The 25259-nt window shown below is 46.8% G+C and overlaps 1 protein-coding gene across 1 annotated transcript in view; it reads right to left on the bottom strand.

Moving 5' to 3' along the window:
- Window positions 1-25259, bottom strand: part of IGSF5 (immunoglobulin superfamily member 5) — a 129100-nt gene that overhangs the window by 17553 nt on the left and 86288 nt on the right. Inside the window, exon 5 of the mRNA XM_063956593.1 lies at window positions 3966-4094. Within this exon, the coding sequence (XP_063812663.1) occupies window positions 3966-4094 (129 nt within the window). The remainder of the gene's footprint in view (window positions 1-3965; window positions 4095-25259) is intronic.

The following is a 25259-nucleotide window of genomic DNA, read 5'->3' as shown; positions in this document are numbered from 1 at the left end:
ACACTGCAGTGCCACTCCTAAATGGGCCCGGTGTTTGTGTCGGCCACTAGGGTCGCTAATCTTACTCACACAGTCAGCTACCTCATTGCGCCTCTTTTTTTCTTTGCGTCATGTGCTGATTGGGGAGGGTTTTTTGGAAGGGACATCCTGCGTGACACTGCAGTGCCACTCCTAAATGGGCCTGGTGTTTGTGTCGGCCACTAGGGTCGCTAATCTTACTCACACAGTCAGCTACCTCATTGCGCCTCTTTTTTTCTTTGCGTCATGTGCTGATTGGGGAGGGTTTTTTGGAAGGGACATCCTGCGTGACACTGCAGTGCCACTCCTAAATGGGCCCGGTGTTTGTGTCGGCCACTAGGGTCGCTAATCTTACTCACACAGTCAGCTACCTCATTGCGCCTCTTTTTTTCTTTGCGTCATGTGCTGATTGGGGAGGGTTTTTTGGAAGGGACATCCTGCGTGACACTGCAGTGCCACTCCTAAATGGGCCCGGTGTTTGTGTCGGCCACTAGGGTCGCTAATCTTACTCACACAGTCAGCTACCTCATTGCGCCTCTTTTTTTCTTTGCGTCATGTGCTGATTGGGGAGGGTTTTTTGGAAGGGACATCCTGCGTGACACTGCAGTGCCACTCCTAAATGGGCCCGGTGTTTGTGTCGGCCACTAGGGTCGCTTATCTTACTCACACAGTCAGCTACCTCATTGCGCCTCTTTTTTTCTTTGCGTCATGTGCTGATTGGGGAGGGTTTTTTGGAAGGGACATCCTGCGTGACACTGCAGTGCCACTCCTAGATGGGCCAGGTGTTTGTGTCGGCCACTAGTGTCGCTTAGCTTAGTCATCCAGCGACCTTGGTGCAAATTTTAGGACTAAAAATAATATTGTGAGGTGTGAGGTATTCAGAATAGACTGAAAATGAGTGGAAATTATGGTTTTTGAGGTTAATAATAATATGGGATCAAAATGACCCCCAAATTCTATGATTTAAGCTGTTTTTTAGGGTTTTTTGAAAAAAACACCCGAATCCAAAACACACCCGAATCCGACAAAAAAAATTCGGTGAGGTTTTGCCAAAACGCGGTCGAACCCAAAACACGGCCGCGGAACCGAACCCAAAACCAAAACACAAAACCCGAAAAATTTCAGGCGCTCATCTCTACTGCAGATATCTCAAGTTCCTGAAATATATTTCTTAGCATTGAATGGGATAAAAAAAACTAGAGAGTCCCACCTTTCAGAAGATTCTGGGGACTTGGGGATCAGAGTTCAGGAGCCAGAGCAATTCACCAACGAAAATCTAAAACTGCATATTAGGCGTGTGGAGCTGGAGCAGGGACCAGCTGCTTGAAGGCTTATATCTCTCATTCAGGGCATAGTAGAGACAAGCTGCCAGTATCCACTGACAGGGGAGAGTGCCAGCTTTTGGATTATACCCTCAGAAATACTCTAAGTCAGACAAAACCCGAGATATCTGGCTGGGAAGAGAAATTAACAGGCTTGGTTGGGGACCACTGCTTTCAAGTCAGATATCTCCGATTCCACAGGGCCGATTTTCAAAAATCTGGTACCCCTGGAAAGAGGGGACCCTCAGCTATCAGATAACCTTATATTCCTGGGGACCTTGGGCAAGAGCCCATTGAGCCCATATGAAAAGACGGCCCTGAACATGACCCCCTCCAGGAGGGCCACCATGCTCTGCTCCTGGACTTCCCTCTAATGTATGACTGCCATCACCTGTGCTGAAACACCTTTCTTATCCATTTACCTGTTCAACACAGGTGACGGCAATCATAAATTAAGAGAGAAGTGCAGGAGCAGAGCATTGTGTCCCTCCTGGAGAGGGTCATGTTGGGAGGTATGATAGTGGGTGCACTGCAAACCCATTTAGCTCAATTTGGCTGCGTATGCAGGGGTCCCGCGCCATGCTTCCGGTCGCAGAAAAACGCAGATGACTACATTGGCCGGTCTAGAAAACGGGCATGACACGCCTGCATTTCCTGTTCTCCTGCCACCCAACACTGCATCTCCGCCCCCAGACGCCCGTCAAACACTATGCGACTGCATCCTTCCGGATAAGTAATATTTTATCATACCATTACATGTGGTCACATTAGGTTTGTACTATTAGTGCTGTGAATACTGCATGTATAATCATTGCGATTTTTATGTCTAGAATATTTTAAGGGTTGGAGACCTCACATTTGTTTTCTAATAGGACACAGCAATGCAGCTTTTCTCATTATCTTAGTATTTCTTGTGGGGTGGCCAATTGCCCCTTTCTGCTGCAGCAGCTGTGCCCTTAATCCTCGGTACTATCAGGTGCTGGGTGTTACCAGTGGTGCAAGTAGAAACATTTTCTTAGTGGTACTGAGTGCCAAAAAATGGGTGTGGTCATGTGTCGTGATGGGCGTGGCCACATGCTGCTAGTGGAAGTGGCTACATGACATTAGCAGCGTGGCCACACGACAGCCCCTTTTTGTTTTGAGGGGGGGGGGGCGGGGAAATCTGGAGGCAAGGCTACAAATATGGCCCACAGGGGTACAGGGGAAACCACCGGTGGGCCCTATTGCCTGGGGGCCCACCTCCTGCTCTAAGGATCAGGTTCCAGACTGTGCACTTGAATTATACATTATACATATGTTACCTTACACTGGACTATGGTGTATTTTCTACAGTGCATTGCTGTTATTAATCTGTTATTAATCTGGTACATTATCATGCATGCAGCAGCTGAATTTACTGTATATAGTTATGAAGGGGCCCAGATGTTGCACTCTCTAATGGTTAGTCAAACCAATGATATGGCAGGCCACACCCCCTCTGCAGACTGGCCACACCCCTAAACATGGGCCCCTACCACTGCATTCCCCCGGTGGGCCCTACATGCCCCAGTCCGACACTGGTAAGGCCTCCAGTATAATAGAAATATATAGTGATACCTCCAGTATAATAGAAATATATAATAATTCCCCCAATTTAATAACATTATATGGTAATGCCTCCATTATAACAGGAAAACACAGCCACTGTCGCACTCCCAGTAACCATGACAATGTGGGAGGAGCCGTCATGCTGCCAAGCACCATGGTCTTGTTTCTTTGTGGCACATTATAACTGTGGCAATGGCAAAGTGTGTGGCAGGTGGTACTGCGTACCCGGCCCGCTGCCAAATTCTTAAGGGTAGTCCGTACCCGAGTGTACCCGCATACTTGCACCGCTGGGTGTTACTTGTTTAATCAGCTCCTAACTGCCATGTTACAGGCTGTGTTTGAAACATGACAGGAGCTGAGTGGTTAGTAGTTTCAATCTCTCCACAGCTTAGTACATCTGCCCCACAGTATCTACAGTACATTGCTCTCCAGTCACTGCACAGTTATAGGGGTGTGCATGAAAAGCTCTGCCCCATTACAGATAATGTCTTTCCTAAAGTCATACTCAGATTCACAAGGCTCAGTATGATTTCCCAATGGATGGGATGCCGGCGGTCAGAATACCCTCTAAAGTACCCTAACCCTCCTCTGCCCCCTACCCTAACCCTCCCTTGTGGGTGCCTAAACCTAAACCTCCCCACTTGGTGCTTAACCCTAACCTTCCCGGGCCTGCCTCCTAACCCTAACTCACCTTTTCCTGCCTAAACCTAACCTCCAGGATCCTGTCAGAGGGGGGCAAACTGCTTCCAGACTCACGGGTGTATCTACAATGTGTGCAGGGGCTGTGGTGCACATGGGCCCGCACTACACACCCCACACCTTTTCACGGTTCTTACCTCTCCATCAGTAAGGCAAAAGACATTAGGAATATGGCGCAGGTACTATTTTACTGGAGACTGGCGCTCGCGCAGCAGGTTCTGGCCAGAGTCTACTAAGGATCCCACACCTGCCCAGATGTTCTCTAGATACTGTATATTCTTTTATGTCAGTGCAATGTAAAAAAAAGGCAACAGTGACTTATTTAACGTGAGTACTTACCTCTGTCTTTCTTTTTGCAACAACATATCACTATAATTGTGATAATGACAATCAGCAGCAGTAAGCCTCCGATGGAACAAAAGACAGCGATGAGTATTATGTCCGTCTGAGTCAGGGACGAGCTGCTCCCTGGAAAACATTATAATGAAAATAGAGGATTATTACATCATATTATGTCATGTTCCCCTGCACACTGTCAGGGCAGTAGAGAGCCTGACCGGGCCCAGGTACTTTTCAGGGGGCGTGGCTTAATCATGGGAGGCATGGCACTTAGAAACCCCCACAGAAAAAAATAGTACTTTAAGTGCCTCCCAGGCCACATTACAACCCAGCACACAGCCATAGCCAGATTAAGGGGGGGATGCAGGGCATACTGTACCCCGGACCCCCCTCTGTCAGGGGGCCCCCCTGGCCAGAGCACATTGACATCACTCCCTCTTATGCAGCAGCAGAATCAGACAGCCAGAATATGAGCAACAGCAGTATCAGATATCATGAACTAACTATCAACGGAACTTCCCAACCAGAGGAGAGATAGGAGGGTGGAGATAGCTGCAAGTGACACAGGGTGGGATCACTGTGGTGTCTGAGTCCTGTGTAACTTGTTATCTAATGAGGGTCTAGACACACACACACACACACACACACACACACACACACACACAGTCCTCCTGAGTCCTGTACCAGTGTGTCAGTAGTACAGAGGCTGCTTCTATTTTTGCATGTGACAAGATAAATTATAGATTTTATTTTTCTATGTGTATTTTAAGGTTGTTTAAGTTGTTTTTTGTTCCGCTGCAAGAACATTTTATAAAATAGTTGTCTTTCAATAAGGTGGCCCTATAAACAGTACCCAGGCATTATTAAACTACTAGTTTAAATCTAATATACACCATTGGGCTAAATTTAATATACACAATCCATACATCCCAACATGACCCATTCCAGGAGGGACAAAATGCTCTCTACCTGGACTTCCTTCTTAACTTATGACTGCAATCACCTTTGTTGAAACATCCTTATTATCAATGAAATAGTTCAATACAGGTGACTACAATCATATATTAAGAGGGAAGTCCTTGAAAGAGCATTTTGTCCCTCCTGGAATGGGTCATGTTGGGAGGTATGCACAATCTCATATACACCCGCCCACCCCCACCCCTTCCACTGGGGCCCCCTTTTCTAAAGTGCCCCTGGCACCCCTAAGGCTTAGGGGGTCATTCCGAGTTGATCGCTCGCTAGCAGTTTTTAGCAGCCGTGCAAATGCATTGTCGCCACCCACTGGGGAGTGTATTTACGCTTTGCAGAAGTGTGAACGCTTGTGCAGCAGAGCACCTGCAATAACATTTTGAGCAAAACAAGACCAGCCCTGGACTTACTCTTCGTGTGCATTGATTCTAACGACGGAGGGACGGCTTTTGACGTCACACACCCGCCCAGCGAACACCCAGCCATGCCTGCGTTTTCCCCGACACGCCTGCGTTTTTCCAAACTCTCCCTGAAAACGGTCAGTTGACACCCAGAAACGCCCACTATCTGCCAATCTTCTTGCGTTGTGCCGTGCGATTTAAGGCTTCGCTAGAACATGTGCAAAACTGCAAAGATCTTTGTACCCGTACGTCATGTGTGCGCATTGCGGTGCATACGCATGCGCAGAAATTACGATTTTTAGCCGAATCGCTGCGCAGCGAACAACGGCAGCTAGCGATCAACTCGGAATGACCCCCTTAATCCGTCCCTGCACACAGCAGCATGCTGGGGTGAGGAGAAGAGCTGCAAGTGCTGCTGCCAGGTAAGGGGAGGGGGGAAAGGCCCCCTCTAGGCCCCTCCATCAGGCTTGGGCCCAGGTAAATAGTTCCTGCTCCTCCCCTCTTGGCACCACTGTGTATAACACATCAGACGCCTGTGCATGTGCTACGAACACACTGCATGAGCACGGACTTTCACATCATGCCGGGATGTGATCGCATAGTGATTGATAGCTGATGGGCATTCAGGGGCGGCTACGCAACGGTGGTGGGGAGTGGTGCGGGAAACGCTGGTTTACTTACAGGACTAAAAAGCATATACCTTAAACACACTTGATACACTTTAATATTGTGCCGCTGCGGCCGCAGTAATTAACCTTTCACCTTTATATTATTCACAACCCTTACGTACACAAAGGTCGCACAGTGTACGCACTCTGCATATGTACGCCGAAAGGGCGTAGGGACTACACAGTTTGTGTACACAGGCATATACGCTGTTAGCACAATGCAGCAGCCCGAATGGCTGTAAATACACTTTAAACCTTAGCAAGGAAATGGAACACGACACCAATTGTAAATAAAAACTAAGTTGGGGTCTAACCCACCAACGGTTCTTTACTTGCAGGGGGTTACAATATAAACAATACAATACAATAGAATAATGGCTACAATCAATGGTACATACTTGTTTGTTTTCGCCTGCGCTTCCCAGTCTGGTCCACAGTCATCAGGGTAGATGACGTTTAGAGTCTGTGTGTGACCAGGCATGCAGCTGGCTCTTTTATACAATCTTCCAAAACTTAACACAATGGATACTGTAATCTCTTTGTCCATTGGACACAGGGATGGTCATTTACAGTACAGGAGAGGTCATAGGTTGGTTTGAATAGGTGGGCGATGTCTGTTCCAGATGCACTTGTGGGTGGTCTCCTCTGGGTTCCCACCGCATACCAAATGTACAGTGAATACAGTTTATATGTATATTCTACTCCTGCGCATAACTATTCGCAGGAGCTAGCGATCTTCTGCAAACCAACACCGGAATATTGCCCTTAAAATACCCTACAGCTGGATACTAAACACCACCTTATAACCTTGTTCTGTCCCCTCCTATCCTGTAAAGGTGAATCCCTTTGTTCTGATACCATTTAAACTGTTGTAACTTGCTGGTGTGGTGCAGGGAGACTATGTGTACATTGGCCCTCATTCCGAGTTGTTCGCTCGCTGCTAATTTTAGCAGAATTGCTAATAGGCTAAAATCCGGCAGTTCTGCGCATGCGTATGCATCTCAGGGCGCACGCGCTAAGCAAATTTACACAAAACTATGCTATTTTACTCACAGGCGAACAAAGCTTTTCAATCGCTCTGCTGATTGACAGAAAGTGGGAGTTTCCGGGCGGAAACTTGCCGTTTTCAGGGAGTGTGCTAAAAAAAACGCAGGCTTGCCAGGTAAAAACGCAGGAGTGTCTGGAGAAACGGAGGAGTGGCTGTTCGGACGCTGGGCGTGTTTGTGACGTCAAACCAGGAGCTAAACGGACTGAGGTGATCGCAATCTAGGAGTAGGTCTGGAGCTACTCAGAAACTGCAAGGAAATTGCTTTCATTAGCAATTCTGCTAATATTAGCAGAATTGCTAATCTTTCGTTAGCAATTGCTAATCTTTCGTTAGCAATTCTGCTATGCTAAAATACACTCCCAGAGGGCGGCGGCTTTGTGTTTGCATTTCTGCTAAAAGTAGCTAGCGAGCGAACAACTCGGAATGAGGGCCATTGTGCACTATTTGGATTAAATATGTAATGTGTTTTGATGACTTTTTCGTGCGTTCACAAACTCTACCGTAAATACACATACCACGCGCTAATGTGCAGGACCGCGGGAGCGACCATACGCAAATTGCGAATATGCGCACGCACAGCAGAACAAGTACACGCACGGAGGCCATCTGTGTGTAGTTTGTACGTGATGTGTGTATTGCAATATTTTTCGACTTTGACAGTCCACCCTTTGGCAGTCACCAATAACTGCCACTACCTAATCAATAAACAGAAAAATATCTATACAATATATATACAGAAGCTTGGATGGTCGGGGGAGAGTTGTAGGTGGGAAATGTATGACCTAGTGGGATAGTAAAAAGCATGTATGTATGAATCCATGTCTGAGGGGCATGTATCATCGTGCCGTATATGTTCTAAATAAGCTTCGAGGTATTGCAAAGTATACATTAAATCCTTCTCATCCCGTACTAAGGGTCTGTAAATGGGCCAACAAGCACTACCGAGCTCTTTTCGGCTTTTTGTTCCAACAAATGGGGTGCACATTTAGTTGATGATACATGGAGGGGGAACATATGTGAGTGCTAGTATATGTGGATATCACCTGTCGACTATGTGTCATTAACTGGAGGTTGAAGAGATGAAGATAAGACACATATATGCAAATACATTCACATAAACATTTTGGGTAGGGTTGACGTCTTTTCCGGTTGGATGTATCTGGGCAGAGGGGGAGACAAAGATAAATGGGTGAAAGAAACAGGCCATGAAATTCATTTGCAATCCTTATCATAACACTGTCTCTATGGATGGATCATAGATTAAATCTACTGCTATAACAGCGCCCTCACTCCTTAGACTCATCAAATTTGGCCCGTGCTTGCGCCGCATTAGAATTTGAATACACCCAAATATCAAGCCAATAATTATGATGACTCCCAGGATACAAAGGAAAAACTTCCCTACACTCATAATGACGTTTTGAACCCACTCTCCTAAACCTGAGAACCATTTGCGTGGGTTCAACCATGAGACCCAGCCGGTCAGTTCATTACTCACAGTCGCTAAGGTAAGGTTGTGCTTCCTCCTGAACTCCCACTTCAACTGCAAGATCTCGTCCATCTTCTGATCGATGATCTCCGTGGAATCATCAGTGTTGTTTGTAATATATGTACAGCACTTCACACCATATTGACTTGGCAGAGTAACACAGTACCCACCTGTCACGGCTGTGACATAATTAAGGACCATCCTGTGCTGAATCAGTTCCTTCTTGTAGGCTTGTAACTCCCTTCCCGTATACCTGAAGGTGTCATCATACATCTCAGTGATATTATCTATCAAGTTCGCTAGCGCATGGATATACCTATAATTTATAGTTCCTCTGGCAGTACGGGTGATGTCTAATGCGAGAAGGAACTGAATCCCGGTGGATTCGTGGATCAAATCACAGGCTGCGTGCTCTGCCCTATCTATGTGGTGTCTCTTGATAATGTGTTCATAGTGAGTATGAGTATAAGGAGCCTGAGCACTGCGGTGAACGTCTTTAATTTTATCATGGGTTATGGTTATGACCTCCGGTAGTACTCTCCCAATATAACACAATCCCTCTGAGCTCGGGGCAAGCCACTTGTACGCTTTCCTCCCACATATGAAATAGGCATCATCTGGGAGGAATTAGGGGACAAAATATAACATCACCATATTACAAATTTTCCAAGTAAAGAATCCAATCCCTAGTTCTCCCATCTGCTCAGTACAAGTATCGGGCTGGATGATATGGGCACAATACCCTGACGATACTTTTCCAACCCACATGGTCTTGCTTCCACGGGTATACCTATACCGAAAATACCTCCCACTGTTGGCTATTTGGCGTACAAGTTCAGAGTCTATGGGTATCCTATCAGCTCTGTGTGAAAAGGTCATTGTCTGGTTATTCCACGTCACTTCCCAATTTCCCGGTTTTCGGTAATTGGAAATATTAAAACATAATAAAGACCTGTCTACATGATACTGGTGGAGCTTCAAACTAGGGGGCCTAGAGATTTTGAATTTCTTGTCCACCGGTCTCCCACCCCGTAATTCAAGTACCTCATCTATTGCTAAAGGGTATGGTACTAATCCTAACTTACTCTGACCTTGAGGTACCTGTGAGCACACCCAGCATTCTGTCTGGTTTAAGACCTTACCCACTAGTGAGTGGTAATCACTCAACGGATGGCGGTCCATGTCGATATTAAGGTTGGACTGACATGTCTGGATGCACCCATCCTCTACCATATTCTCACAATTCCTACAAATACAATATTCATCAGACAATAACCCTTCACAGTGCCTCCGAACTCAATAACTACCAGAGCGCTTACTGATACCAGCCTTTACTCGAGTGATGTGCTGCTCCTGAGATCCTACAAATTCGTACTCGCCATCAGAACCCATTCCAGATCCCTGCTCGACCTCTCTGGGACCCTCACCAAAACAAATTGTCCTGATTAAAAACAGAATTACTAGTAGAACCCGAAACGCAGTCTCTTGTGATCGATCCATTTCGTTAGGGGAAAGAAGGAAAATAAGAAGGAGAAAAGAAAGGAAAATGCAGGGGGAGGTGAAAAAAGAAAATGGTGCGACAACCGTTCTAGATCTTGTTGCTCTCCGTGCTCAGGTGCCTTTCAACAGTCCTGCCTCTCAACTTTCCCGGAACATACACTCCAGTGATACGAGATTCTCTACACTCTGCTCTTTGTCACGAGTTCTCTCCGGGTTATCGACCTTCTTGCAGTGGGACGAGTGGACCCAAGTCTCTCTTTCGGTGACCTTCAATGCTGTCGTGCTGGTTAACAAGACTTGATATGGTCCTTCCCACCTGTCTATGAGGCAACCTGAGTGTAAGAAATTTCGAATCATCACATAATCCCCAGGCTCAATGTCATGACAATTACTGTCCGGTAGGTCAGGAATCACCAGCTTTAGATTTCTTTGTTGATTTCTCAGCTGCTGGCTCATCCCAACCAAATATTTCACAGTCACTTCATTATTACATTTCAAATCATCCTGGGGGTCTATCATTACATGAGGTTGTTGACCAAAAAGAATTTCAAAGGGTGATAAGTTAAGTGGAGACCTGGAAGTGGTTCTGATGCTGTACAACACTAGTGGCAACGCTTCTGGCCACAACAATCCAGTTTCAGCCATTACTTTGCTCATCTTGTTCTTAATAGTGCTGTTCACTCTCTCTACCTTTGCACTTGCCTGTGGCCGGTACGGAGTATGCAGCTTGCTATTAATTCCCATCAGTTTGCACATGACCTGAAAGACTTCACCTGTAAAATGGGTACCCCTGTCACTTTCAATCATTCTAGGGATACCATATCTACACACAAATTCCTGCACAATTTTCTTTGCAGTGAACGTAGCAGTATTTGTGGCAGCAGGGAACGCTTCTACCCGGTTGGAAAATACATCAATAAAAACGAACACATATTTCAAATTCCTACAGGGTGGTAACTGTATGAAATCGATTTGTATTACCTGAAAAGGTCCGTCTGTCGGAGGGATATGGGATGGCTCTGTTGGTATTGTCTTTCCAATATTCTTCCTCAAGCAAGTAAAACATGTCATTGCTCTCTTACCTGCATGAGAAGAGAATCCTGGCGCACACCAGTAGGCTCTTACCAACTTTGCACTTACCCTCTTTGCCCAGATGAGTCAGACCGTGTGCCGCCTCAGCTAGACTTGGAAGATATGCTCTGGGGGCCACCGGCTTACCGTGTCCACCTGTCCACAGTCCTGAGGACTCCTGGCCATACCCCTTTGCCCTCCAGACTGCCTTTTCCTGTAGGGAACACAAATTTTTCATTTCGATTAATTGTTGTGTGTTGATCGTGTTAAATGTCATCAGTGATGTGATGTTCGTTTGTATGGGGGTGCTTGCTGCTGATTTAGCAGCTTCGTCTGCCCGGCTGTTACCAAGTGAAATTGGGTCTTGGTTGTAAGTGTGTGCTTTACACTTGATAACAGCCACTCTGTCTGGTTCCAGCATTGCTGTCAAAAGCCTTTTGATGTGGGATGCATGCGCTACAGGTGTGCCAGCTGCCGTCATGAAATTTCTGAGGCACCATAGGGCCCCAAAATCATGCACCACTCCAAAGGCGTACCTAGAATCTGAGTATATATTAGCTGACTTACCCTTGGCCAATTCACACACTCTGGTTAGGGCAACCAACTCAGCAACTTGTGCTGAATGCGGTGGGCCCAGGGGTTCAGCTTCTATGATACCTTCGTCATCTACAACTGCATATCCTGTGCACAAGTCTCCTGATTCTGTCTGTCTGTGGCAACTACCGTCAGTGTAGAAGGTAAAGTCTAGTTCTTCCAGTGGGTTGTCACTGATGTCAGGTCTCGCTGTGAAAGTCTGATTCAGGTATTCCATACAATCATGCGTATCAGTGTCTGCACTAAATCCTCCTTCACCATCATTCTCATCCTCCACCCTTTGTGCCTGTCCAGGCACACTTGGCAAGTAAGTTGCAGGATTTAGTGAGCTGCATCTCTTAATGGTGATGTTTACCAGGGCCATCAGTGATAATTCCCACTTTGTAAACCGAGCAGATGAGACATGTCTGGTTTGGGTGGAGTTTAGTAAGGCTGATACTGTATGAGGTGTATGAATGGTCAGGTCATGTCCTAACACTACATCCTCGCTTTTACTTACTAGCAAAGCTATCGCTGCAACACTTTGCAAGCAAGTGGGGAGAGACCGCGCTACAGTGTCCAACTGTGCACTGTAGTAAGCTACCGGTCTGCTGGCATCACCATGTCTCTGAGTTAAGGCCCCTGCCACGCACCCAGCACTTTCAGTACCGTACTGTCACGATCCGGGTATCTGGACGCCATTTCTTACCCATCAGATGCCTCCTAAGGCTGGCTCAGCGCTCCAGGACCGGATCCCATCTGTTATCCTGATGTGTACATTCCTGTATCCTCTCCTGTCACTCTGGGACGCTGTCACAGTAAACGCCATATTACACCTGGCATGGCGTCTCCCGCGGCCTCCGCCGCCGTCCCTGAACTTCTGCATGCAGAGTGTCTGAGTGGCGATTACGTCAGCCGCGGCCTCCGCTGTGTCCGCGTGGTTGGATGTGCATCTGTCAGCCTGGCGCCTCCTGTCTCCGGTGGCCGGCGCCGCCATTACTGTTTTCATTACCACATGGATTACAAACCAAACTTCCCTCCAAGTGTCTGCATGGGCGCAGCCATCTTGGATTCTGTCAGCTGATCATTTCCACCAATCTGTTGTCAGTATTGATAATCTGCATAATTGCCTAGCCAATCCCTTCCTTGCTGCAGGTATAAATACACTGTGCCTGAGCAAGGAAGGCGTCAGTGCTTTGGTTGTCAAACCTAGTTCCTGTTTGTCTCTCTCCTGTGATTGTCTTCCAGGTTCCAGCTCCTGTCTCAAGACTTCCACCATAGAGACCCGCACCAGCATTCCACCTGCGGTGTAGCCTGACTCTCCAATCCATTGTGGATTCATCTGTTTCCAGCTACAACATTACCTGCTTCCAGCTCAGCTTCCAGCAGAGTACAGCTTCCCTTAAAGGGCCGGTGTCCTTTCTACACTTTACCACTCTCCACCGGTATTATTATTTCTCCGCTCTCAAGTTCTACATTTCAGTTCATATTTCATCGCTCCCAAGTTCATTTATTATTTAACTGGTTCCAGCCAGTATCCACTCCGTGCTAACAACAGTCTGGTTCCAGCCAGTATCCACAGCAGCTGTTTTATCTTCAGCAACCCAGCTTTTCCTGGAACACCAGCTGGCACAATCCTGGGTTATCTCCATTGCTACAGTCGGGCCTGGTAAGGACTTTCCATCTAGAAGATCATAAGAACTATCTCACACTACCAGTGCCCTGTGGCTCCTGCCATCCTGTAGTACCCAGGAACTGTATTTATTCTTTGCTGACTTTTACGTTTTCTTTTACTGCTGCTGTGTTGCGGAGTTGTCATAATAAACATCATTGACTTTTATCCAAGTTGTCGTGGTCACGCCTTCGGGCAGTTATTATTCATATTACTTACATGTCCAGGGGTCTGATACAACCTCCCAGGTTCCGGTACATCTCAGCCCCTACAACTGAGGCTGCCTCCCGTCAGCTCAGGCCCTCAGTTGTGACAGTAAGCACTGACCTAATGAATCCAGCCGGAGACCAGGATCAAGCGGCCAGGCCGATGCAAGAACTGGCAGCCCGACTAGAACATCAGGAGGCTGCACAGGGCCACATCATCCGCTGTCTCCAGGATCTCTCTACTCGGCTGGATGGGATTCAGACAACTCTCCGTGGATCAGGCGCGTCTGGTGCGTCAACCACAGTGACTCCAGCTATAACCCCACCCACCTTACCCATTTCTGCTCCACGTCTTCATCTTCCAACGCCAGCAAAATTTGACGGATCTCCAAGATTCTGCAGGGGATTTCTCAACCAGTGTGAGATTCAGTTTGAGCTACAACCTGGCAATTTTCCCAGTGACCGTACAAAAATTGCCTACATTATTTCTCTTCTCAGTGGCTCAGCCCTTGATTGGGCATCACCGTTATGGGAGAGGTCCGACACCCTGCTATCTTCCTACACTGCCTTCGTGTCAACATTCAGGCGCATCTTCGACGAGCCAGGCCGGGTAACCTCAGCTTCATCCGAGATTCTCCGTTTACGCCAGGGGTCACGTACTGTAGGACAATATCTGATACAGTTCCAGATCCTGGCATCCGAACTGGCATGGAACGACGAGGCCCTGTATGCTGCATTCTGGCATGGCTTATCTGAGCGTATTAAAGATGAGTTAGCTACCAGAGACTTACCTTCTAAGTTAGATGAGCTAATCTCACTCTGCACGAAAGTTGATTTACGTTTCAGAGAGAGAGCAACTGAGCGTGGAAGATCATCTGCTCCAAAATCTTCTGCTCCTCCTCCTCGTCAACTGTCACCATCTAAAGATGAGCCCATGCAACTTGGCCGTTCCCGTTTAACTCCTGCTGAGCGCCGAAGACGTCTCTCCGAGTTTCTCTGTCTCTATTGTGCAGCTCCGTCTCACACCATTAATGCCTGTCCCAAACGTCCGGGAAACTCCAAATCCTAGCTCGCCAAGGAGAGGGCCGGCTAGGAGTAATGATCTCCTCTCCATCTCCTCAAGATTGTAATCTCCCAGTCTCGCTTCAAGTTGCTCAACGTTATCGGAACGTCATTGCCCTCCTTGATTCCGGAGCAGCTGGGAACTTTATTACCGAAGCCTATGTTAAACGGTGGTCCCTACCCACCGAGAGACTTCCTTCGTCCATTTCTTTAACTGCCGTGGATGGCAGCAAAATTTTTGATGCAGTTATTTCTTTAAGGACTCTACCAGTTCGTCTGAGAGTGGGAGTTCTTCATTCCGAACTTATTTCTTTTTTAGTGATTCCAAGAGCCACACATCCTGTGGTCCTGGGCCTTCCATGGCTCCGTCTTCACAATCCTACAATTGATTGGACGACTACGCAAATCCTGGCATGGGGTTCCTCCTGTGCTGAGACATGTTTATTTAAAGTATTGCCTGTCTGTTCTTCCTCCCCCAGGTCGTCTGATGTTCCACCTCCTCCATATCAAGATTTCACGGATGTGTTCAGTAAAGCTTCTGCTGATATCCTTCCTCCTCATAGAGAATGGGACTGTCCGATTGATCTCGTTCCAGGGAAGGTTCCACCTCGAGGCCGAACTTATCCGTTGTCTCTGCCCGAGACGCATTCTATGGAGGAATATATTAAAGAGAACCTAGCAAAGGGGTTCATTCGACCTTCTTCTTCTCCAGCCGGCGCAGGCTTCTTTTTTGTAAAAAAGAAAGATGGTGGTCTGCGGCCGTGCATCGACTACAGAGGTTTGAACGACATTACCATCAAGAACCGTTATCCTTTACCCCTGATTACTGAGCTCTTTGACAGAGTTAGCGGAGCTACCATCTTTACAAAGCTGGACTTGCGAGGTGCATACAATCTCATCCGGATCCGTGAGGGTGACGAGTGGAAGACCGCCTTTAACACCCGTGACGGACATTATGAGTACCTCGTCATGCCCTTCGGATTGAGCAATGCTCCAGCTGTCTTCCAGCATTTTGTCAATGAGATCTTCAGAGACATTCTATACCGTCATGTCGTGGTCTATCTAGACGATATCCTCATTTTTGCCAACGATTTAGAGGAACATCGTTTTTGGGTTAAAGAGGTTCTGTCCCGTCTCCGTGTCAATCATCTCTATTGCAAATTAGAAAAATGCGTCTTTGAAGTCAAGTCCATTCCGTTTCTAGGGTACATTGTGTCCGGTTCCGGACTAGAGATGGATCCTGAGAAACTACAAGCAATCCAAAATTGGCCGGTACCCTTAACCCTCAAAGGGGTCCAGAGGTTCTTAGGGTTCGCCAACTATTACCGAAAGTTTATACGAGACTTTTCCACCATTGTGACGCCTATTACTGCTTTCACTAAGAAGGGTGCTAACCCGTCCAAGTGGTCTGAAGAAGCCATGCAAGCATTTCATCTTTTAAAACAAAGGTTCATCTCTGCGCCTGTTCTGAAACAGCCTGACATCGACTCTCCTTTCATCTTAGAGGTGGATGCCTCCTCCGTTGGAGTAGGAGCGGTGTTATCTCAGAGGGCTAAAGATGGCCATTTACACCTTTGCAGTTTCTTCTCCCGGAAGTTCTCCCCAGCTGAGCGCAACTATGCCATTGGCGACCAGGAGTTGCTAGCCATCAAGCTCGCTCTAGAAGAGTGGAGGTATCTGTTGGAGGGAGCTTCTCATTCAATCACCATACTTACAGACCACAAGAACCTTTTATACCTGAAGGGCGCACAATGTCTCAACCCTCGTCAGGCCAGATGGGCACTTTTCTTTTCCAGGTTCGACTTTAAACTCCAGTTCTGTCCGGGCTCTCAGAATCGCAAGGCCGATGCCCTTTCCCGCTCATGGGAGCAAGAAAATGAGTCAGAGTCTTCAGACAAGCATCCTATTATAAATCCGTTGGCATTCTCCACGGTAGGGATGGACTCTACGCCCCCATCAGGGAAAAGTTTTGTGAAGCCGATGCTAAGGAAGAAGCTCATGCATTGGGCCCATGCTTCCCGTTTTGCCGGACATACAGGTATCCAAAAAACCCTGGAGTTTATCTCTAGGTCCTATTGGTGGCCAACTCTGAAAAAGGACGTCTTGGAGTTTATTGCATCTTGCCCAAAGTGTGCCCAACATAAAGTATCCTGCCAGTCGCCTGCGGGGCAACTGGTTCCACTATCCGTTCCCCGTCGACCATGGACCCACTTATCGATGGATTTCATTACAGACTTACCCATGTGCAACAAGTTCAATACCATCTGGGTGGTAGTTGACCGGTTCACCAAGATGGCACACTTCATTCCTCTCACCGGTCTTCCGTCAGCTTCCAAGTTGGCTCAAGTATTCATACAAGAGATCTTCCGACTCCACGGTCTTCCTGAAGAAATTATCTCAGATCGAGGAGTTCAATTCACAGCCAAATTCTGGCGAAGTTTATGTCAAGTCCTCCAAGTCAAGCTAAAGTTTTCCACGGCTTACCATCCTCAGACCAATGGTCAAACCGAGAGGGTGAATCAGGACTTGGAGGCCTTCCTCCGCATCTATGTGTCCTCCTCTCAAGATGACTGGGTTCAATTACTTCCCTGGGCCGAGTTCTGTCATAACAACCAGTATCATTCTTCATCTGCTTCAACACCATTCTTCTCTAACTTTGGATTCCACCCTAAAGTCCCTGAGTTCCAACCGCTTCCAGCAACTTCTGTTCCCGCAGTGGATATCACCTTGCATCAGTTTGCCAATATCTGGAAGAGCGTACGATCAGCTCTGCTCAAGGCATCGTTCAGGTACAAGAAGTTTGCGGATAAGAAGCGTCGAGCAGTTCCTGCTCTCAAGGTGGGTGATCGGGTATGGTTATCCACGAAGAATTTGAGGTTAAGAGTTCCCAGTATGAAGTTTGCACCTCGCTATATCGGTCCTTTCAAGATTGAACAAGTCATCAATCCTGTTGCTTACAGACTCCAGTTGCCTCCCTTCTTAAAAATACCCAGGACATTCCATGTTTCCCTGTTGAAACCGCTGATCTTGAATCGGTTTCATTCCTCACTTCCTCCAACTCCGAAAGTCCAAACTCAACGAGGCGTTGAGTATGAAGTGGCCAAGATCCTGGACTCACGTCACCGTTACGGTCAACTACAATATCTTATTGACTGGAAGGGTTATGGTCCTGAGGAACGTTCATGGACCAATGCTTCTGATGTCCATGCTCCTGCCTTGGTCCGGAGATTCCATTCCAAGTTTCCTCAAAAGCCAAAGAAGTGTCCTGGGGCCACTCCTAAAGGGGGGGGTGCTGTCATGATCCGGGTATCTGGACGCCATTTCTTACCCATCAGATGCCTCCTAAGGCTGGCTCAGCGCTCCAGGACCGGATCCCATCTGTTATCCTGATGTGTACATTCCTGTATCCTCTCCTGTCACTCTGGGACGCTGTCACAGTAAACGTCATATTACACCTGGCATGGCGTCTCCCGCGGCCTCCGCCGCCGTCCCTGAACTTCTGCATGCAGAGTGTCTGAGTGGCGATTACGTCAGCCGCGGCCTCCGCTGTGTCCGCGTGGTTGGATGTGCATCTGTCAGCCTGGCGCCTCCTGTCTCCGGTGGCCGGCGCCGCCATTACTGTTTTCATTACCACATGGATTACAAACCAAACTTCCCTCCAAGTGTCTGCATGGGCGCAGCCATCTTGGATTCTGTCAGCTGATCATTTCCACCAATCTGTTGTCAGTATTGATAATCTGCATAATTGCCTAGCCAATCCCTTCCTTGCTGCAGGTATAAATACACTGTGCCTGAGCAAGGAAGGCGTCAGTGCTTTGGTTGTCAAACCTAGTTCCTGTTTGTCTCTCTCCTGTGATTGTCTTCCAGGTTCCAGCTCCTGTCTCAAGACTTCCACCATAGAGACCCGCACCAGCATTCCACCTGCGGTGTAGCCTGACTCTCCAATCCATTGTGGATTCATCTGTTTCCAGCTACAACATTACCTGCTTCCAGCTCAGCTTCCAGCAGAGTACAGCTTCCCTTAAAGGGCCGGTGTCCTTTCTACACTTTACCACTCTCCACCGGTATTATTATTTCTCCGCTCTCAAGTTCTACATTTCAGTTCATATTTCATCGCTCCCAAGTTCATTTATTATTTAACTGGTTCCAGCCAGTATCCACTCCGTGCTAACAACAGTCTGGTTCCAGCCAGTATCCACAGCAGCTGTTTTATCTTCAGCAACCCAGCTTTTCCTGGAACACCAGCTGGCACAATCCTGGGTTATCTCCATTGCTACAGTCGGGCCTGGTAAGGACTTTCCATCTAGAAGATCATAAGAACTATCTCACACTACCAGTGCCCTGTGGCTCCTGCCATCCTGTAGTACCCAGGAACTGTATTTATTCTTTGCTGACTTTTACGTTTTCTTTTACTGCTGCTGTGTTGCGGAGTTGTCATAATAAACATCATTGACTTTTATCCAAGTTGTCGTGGTCACGCCTTCGGGCAGTTATTATTCATATTACTTACATGTCCAGGGGTCTGATACAACCTCCCAGGTTCCGGTACATCTCAGCCCCTACAACTGAGGCTGCCTCCCGTCAGCTCAGGCCCTCAGTTGTGACACGTACAATTCAAAGGGCTTCTCATAATCTGGCATACCTACTGCAGGTGCCTGTGATAGGCACTATTTGAGTCTCTCAAACGCCAGTTCAGACTCATCTGTGTGAGAGATACGTTCCGGTTTGTTCGAAGAGACCATTTCTTGCAAAGGTAAAGCCAGTATAGGGAACCCTGGAATCCAATTTCGACAGTACCCACACATTCTAAGGAAAGTGCGAATCTGTTGCTGAGTTTGTGGCATAGTCATGTTGCGAATCGCCTGTATTCTATCAGCAGTGAGGTGTCTAAGTCCTTGAGTCAAGCAATGTCCCAAATATTTGACCCTGGTCCGGCACAACTGCAACTTATCCTTTGAAACCTTGTGTCCTGTATGGGAAAGATGAAACAGATGCTGTTTTGTGTCTTTCAAGGACGATTCGAGTGAGTCAGAACACAACAATAAGTCATCAACATACTGTATTAGTACTGATCCACTCTCAGGTTGAAAGGATTGTAAACAGTCATGCAAAGCCTGGGAGAAAATAATTGGGCTGTCAATGAAACCTTGGGGGATACGAGTCCAGGTGTACTGTACTCCCCTGTATGTAAAGGCAAAAAGGTATTTGCTGTCAGGGTGAAGAGGGACAGAAAAGAAAGCAGAACGGAGGTCAACGACAGTGAAGAATGTTGCAGTAAGGGGAATTTGCATGAGGATGACAGCTGGATTGGGCACTACGGGGAATTGGCTCTCAACTATCTTGTTTATCCCCCTTAGATCCTGCACTAGCCTGTAACCCCTCCCCCCACTCTTTTTCACAGGGAAGATGGGACTATTGGCGGTGCTGGACGTCCTGACTAGGATGCCCTGCTGTAGCAGCCGCTCTATGACGGGGTACACTCCTAATTCTACCTCTGGCTTCAAAGGATACTGAGGGATTTTTGGAGCTATCCTACCATCTTTTACTTGTACTACTACTGGAGCTACATTCGCCATCAATCCAGTGTCTTGTCCATCTTTGGTCCAAAGGGAACCCGGTATTTGTGAGATCATTTTCTCTACCTTTGATGGACACTTGTCTATAACAGTAGAATGCGACATTAGCCTTTGAGGGGTGTCTAGTATATCTTGTACTTCTTGAGCATGGTTCTCAGGTATATCCAAGAAGACACCCTCAGGAGTACAATATATGACACACCGCATTTTACATAATAAGTCTCTGCCGAGTAGATTAGTCGGAGCCGATGCAGCCAGCAGAAAAGAATGTTTGGTTTGCAAGGGCCCTATCGTAATCTCTGCAGGTCTACTCAAAGGGTATTGTTGCACTGTTCCTGTTACTCCCATTTCCAAAATCATTTTTTCCGTGGTCTTTATACCTGATGTGGAATTCAACACTGACCTGGCCGCCCCTGTATCTACAAGAAATGATAATGGTACACCAGCTACATCAACCGTGACCTCAGGTTCACTACCAAGGCTAGCAATCAACTTCACTGGCTGCAGACTACAGGTGTGGCCCAACCCCTATTGTGTATTGGGACCCTCCCGCAGCGCACTGGCAGCTACAATATGTGAGGGGGGTAGCTGAGAATTTTCGGAGCTCTGCCAATCTCTCCTTGGTGGGTACCTCCTTGTTTCCCCTGCATGTGGCTCGTAATTCCTCCTAGGTGGTCCCTGATCCCAATTATGTGAATTGTAGTGTGGATCGTATACTGGTCTAGGGGGTCGGTATACGTTATGTGTCCCACTGCTCCTACAATCCTGGGCAAAATGTCCTTCCTTTTTACAAATGTAACATATTCTAGGTCTTTTCCAAACAGCAGGGGTCTGGGATTTTGGCTGATGGGGTTTTGCTGTAAAAGCCTGTATACTTACTGTCATCAGCTTATCCCCCTGTAACTCCCTGTGCTTACTGATGTTCCTATCGTGCTCGACAGCAGACTCTCTCAATGCAGCCACCGAGATACCTCTCCAGTTAGGTAGAGAGGTTTGTACTCTTGCTCTCAGTGCCTCCTTTAACCCGTCCATTAATACGGAAACAGCTACATCCCTATGATGTGCATTATCTTTAATGTCCTCGATCCCAGTGTATCTCGCTATTTCCTGCAGTGCTCGATGGAAATATTCGGATGCCGTTTCACCTTCCTTTTGTCTTATGGAGAAGATTTTATTCCATTTGACAACAGTAGGGAAACACACTCCTAATTGCAGATTGATTTGCTTTACGTTCTCCTGATTGTACTCATCAGTGAGAGGTACTTCTGCATCTAACTTACAGTCTGTTATGAATTTCGTGGTGTCAATATTTGAGGGTAAACACACTCGTAGCACTGTTCGCCAATCCTTATTTGTGGGCTCATGGGCGTTACCTAACTCTTTAACAAACTTCTGGCATCCGACTAGATCTTTTCTGGGATCGGGAAATTCTGACATAATTGACCTTAATTCTGCTCGGGACCAAGGGCAATGCATGGCAATGTTCCTGATGGGAGTTACTCCCTGATTGTCAGTTCTCCCGTTGGGAACTGCAATCACCCTGACAGGATTTAATTCAATTATGTCATTCTGGTTTGACTCTATAATGTGAGGAGCTATTGTTTCTGCATAGTGTATGGTACCGTACTTACCTGTGGACACGACCTCACTTATCCCTCCGCTAGGGGTCTTGCTACAACTCTTGGTGGTTGGGCCGTGCCCACCTGGGTGTCCTGTATGGTGGCTGCCAAAGAGAGTGCCGATATCTTGCTGGGCTCATCTTCCTGCTCACAATCCTGGGGGAAATTTAAAACGGGATACAGCTGGCAAGGGTTAGCGTTAGTACATTTATCAATCACATTCCTATCCTGTACCAATGCACCATTGCTTGTAGCCACTTTCTCCCCAACAATATATGGTGGTGGTGGTGCGGTCGCCATTGTTTTCCCGCTAAGTTTGGAACCTGCTGCACGAGCTAATTCCCTTTGCACATCCCCCTCTTGTTGCCATAGATTTAAGCAATCTGTATGTCTAATCCTTTGTTTTCTGGATTTTATCAGACATATCCTTATCCTTAAGTTCTGCAATACCTCTGGCTCAAAGCTGCCCATCCTAGGGAATGGTACCTTATCTTTGTCAGTCATACGTACCCACTCATTGCATAAAACTTCCATGTGTGAACCATATTTTTCACACATGATACACCTTGCTGACCCTTTTGGTCTTTCTTGTTCAGCCTGAACCCTGCACAAACGTCTCTCACTTGAGCAACTGGCTCCCATATTTGTGGGTCTTTTTAATAGCTAAAATAAAAATCTCACAAACACCAAAATACTCATTGTAAGTAGACGGTGGAAGTATCTCTGAGCGCTTCCACCCACTCTCGCCCACATTGGCCGGTACTACCATACACTGTCGATAGCGAAGGCGATGTACCCAACTTAAGGCTCCTATCAGACCTTACAGCACCGTAATTTCTTTCGGTGGAGGTTCTGTTGAAATATTTTCCTGAGAGAGGCAACGAAAATTTCCTTTTCGGTATCTTTCAACTGGAATTGTTTGTAGGGTGAAAAACAGAGAAATTAGATAACTATCCTTCACCCTTTCCAGTAGAAGCCCACCAGGGAGATTTCCCGACGTTATCAAAGAAAAACCCCTTTGCCTATATAATCACATCTGCGTATGCTTTTCCACAGCGCACATGACACAATGGTATCACGTTGTGCTGTGTAGAACAAACGGACATGCAATGCAATCGCACAGCCTATAGATACTAGTTATCTATATGCCCTAGGATTGCTGTAGACCACCTGACCTAGACCACTCCAGATCACTTAGTTGTATGGGACACTTAGACCACTTCAGATCACTTAGACCACTTAGTTCTAATCACGCAAGGTAGCGAACCCTACGCCACCGGGCCTCTACTAACCCAGTGTTACCACTCCAGCCACTTAGACCACTTCAGTTCCTGGGTTCAGCTCCACTCAATCCGCTTTCACTCACTCAAATACGCTTTGTTTTTCTGTACAGAAAATTTTCACTCGTTCTGATTGCCAGCTTTACCCCCAGAGGCAATACAGTTTAAACAAAAGTATTATACTAATCTGCTTTAGAAACCGGGTAGTTATGTGCTATTGTAGCATGGCTACTGTCCCACCTTTTAACTGAACAAACTATCGTGTGGTTTTATTATGCGCACACACCCCTACGCAAGCTTGCGTAATTACGCAACCGTGCGTACCTCTATGCCACGTGTGCGGCCTTGCACCACGTGCACATTTTTGTACGCTGTTCTAACGTTCCGTACCATGTGTACCAATGTGTGTACGCAATAAAACAAATCACACAACTCTGTAAATGTGAGCAATACTAACTATGCTCGCCCACAAGCACAACCGCTTGTTATGTGTAACCTTTTATGCAGACCTGTGTTTGTGTCTTTACACTTACTTCCTTAAAATACTGTTATTTCAGTTTTAACTATATAGCAACAAATGTATCCGATTTCACACAGATCTAAATGTATCTGGCAATCTGAGTCTTGCGGCAACAATGTGAGAGGGTATGCAAATTATGGGTGCCCTTTGTGTACGCTTTTTTGTGCCAAAAAAATTCACAGATTTTTAAATAGCTGTTTTCCTGTTTTACGGGTTCTACCAGCACCTCTGCAGACCAGAGAGAGCAGACACAATCTAACAGCACACAAATAGGGTTTTCAGCATATCCATCGACCAGGAAGAGGTTACGTAGGATAACTTCCCGCCCTTTGCTGATAGATTTAGTCTGCTATGACCTGTTAGGCTGTGAGCATGTGAAAACCGGACGATGCCCCCAATTGTAAACGCTGGTTTACTTACAGGACTAAAAAGCATATACCTTAAACACACTTGATACACTTTAATATTGAGCCGCTGTGGCCGCAGTAATTAATCTTTCACCTTTATATTATTCACAACCCTTACGTACACAAAGGTCGCACAGTGTACGCACTCTGCGTATGTACACCGAAAGGGCGTAGGGACTACACAGTTTGCGTACACAGGCCTATACGCTGTTAGCACAATGCAGCAGCCCGAGTGGCTGTAAATACACTTTAAACCTTAGCAAGGAAATGGAACACGACACCAATTGTAAATCAAAACTACGTTGGGGTCTAACCCACCAATGGCTCTTTACTTGCAGGGGGTAACAATATAAACAATACAATACAATAGAATAATGGCTACAATCAATGGTACATACTTGTTTGTTTTCGCCTGCGCTTCCCAGTCTGGTCCACAGTCATCAGGGTAGATGACGTTTAGAGTCTGTGTGTGACCAGGCATGCAGCTGGCTCTTTTATACAATCTTCCAAAACTTAACACAATGGATACTGTAATCTCTTTGTCCATTGGACACAGGGATGGTCATTTACAGTACAGGAGAGGTCATAAGTTGGTTTGAATAGGTGGGCGATGTCTGTTCCAGATGCACTTGTGGGTGGTCTCCTCTGGGTTCCCACCGCATACCAAATGTACAGTGAATACAGTTTATATTTATATTCTACTCCTGAGCATAACTATTCGCAGGAGCGTGCGATCTTCTGCAAACCAACACCGGAATATTGCCCTTAAAATACCCTACAGCTGGATACCAAACACCACCTTATAACCTTGTTCTGTCCCCTCCTATCCTGTAAAGGTGAATCCCTTTGTTCTGATACCATTTAAACAGTTGTAACTTGCTGATGTGATGCAGGGGGACTATGTGTACATTGTGCACTATTTGGATTAAATATGTAATGTGTTTTGATTACTTTTTCGTGCGTTCACAAACTCTACCGTAAATACACATACCACGCGCTAATGCGCAGGACCGCGGGAGCGACCATACGCAAATTGTGAATATGCGCACGCACAGCAGAACAAGTACACACGCAGAGGCCATCTGTGTGTAGTTTGTACGTGATGTGTGTATTGCAATATTTTTCGACTTTGACAGTGCGGGAAACACAGGTGTGTAGTGGCCATTTTCGAGGCAGGTGGGTGATGTCACCTGCGATTGCTTCAACAGAAAACATGGCGCCGGTGTGCAGGGG

Source organism: Pseudophryne corroboree, chromosome 2 (genome assembly GCF_028390025.1).
Source record: "Pseudophryne corroboree isolate aPseCor3 chromosome 2, aPseCor3.hap2, whole genome shotgun sequence".
NCBI classification, from domain to species: domain Eukaryota; kingdom Metazoa; phylum Chordata; class Amphibia; order Anura; family Myobatrachidae; genus Pseudophryne; species Pseudophryne corroboree.
The sequence above is the reverse complement of the archived record's forward strand: the minus strand, read 5'-3'. Positions and strand labels throughout refer to the sequence as shown.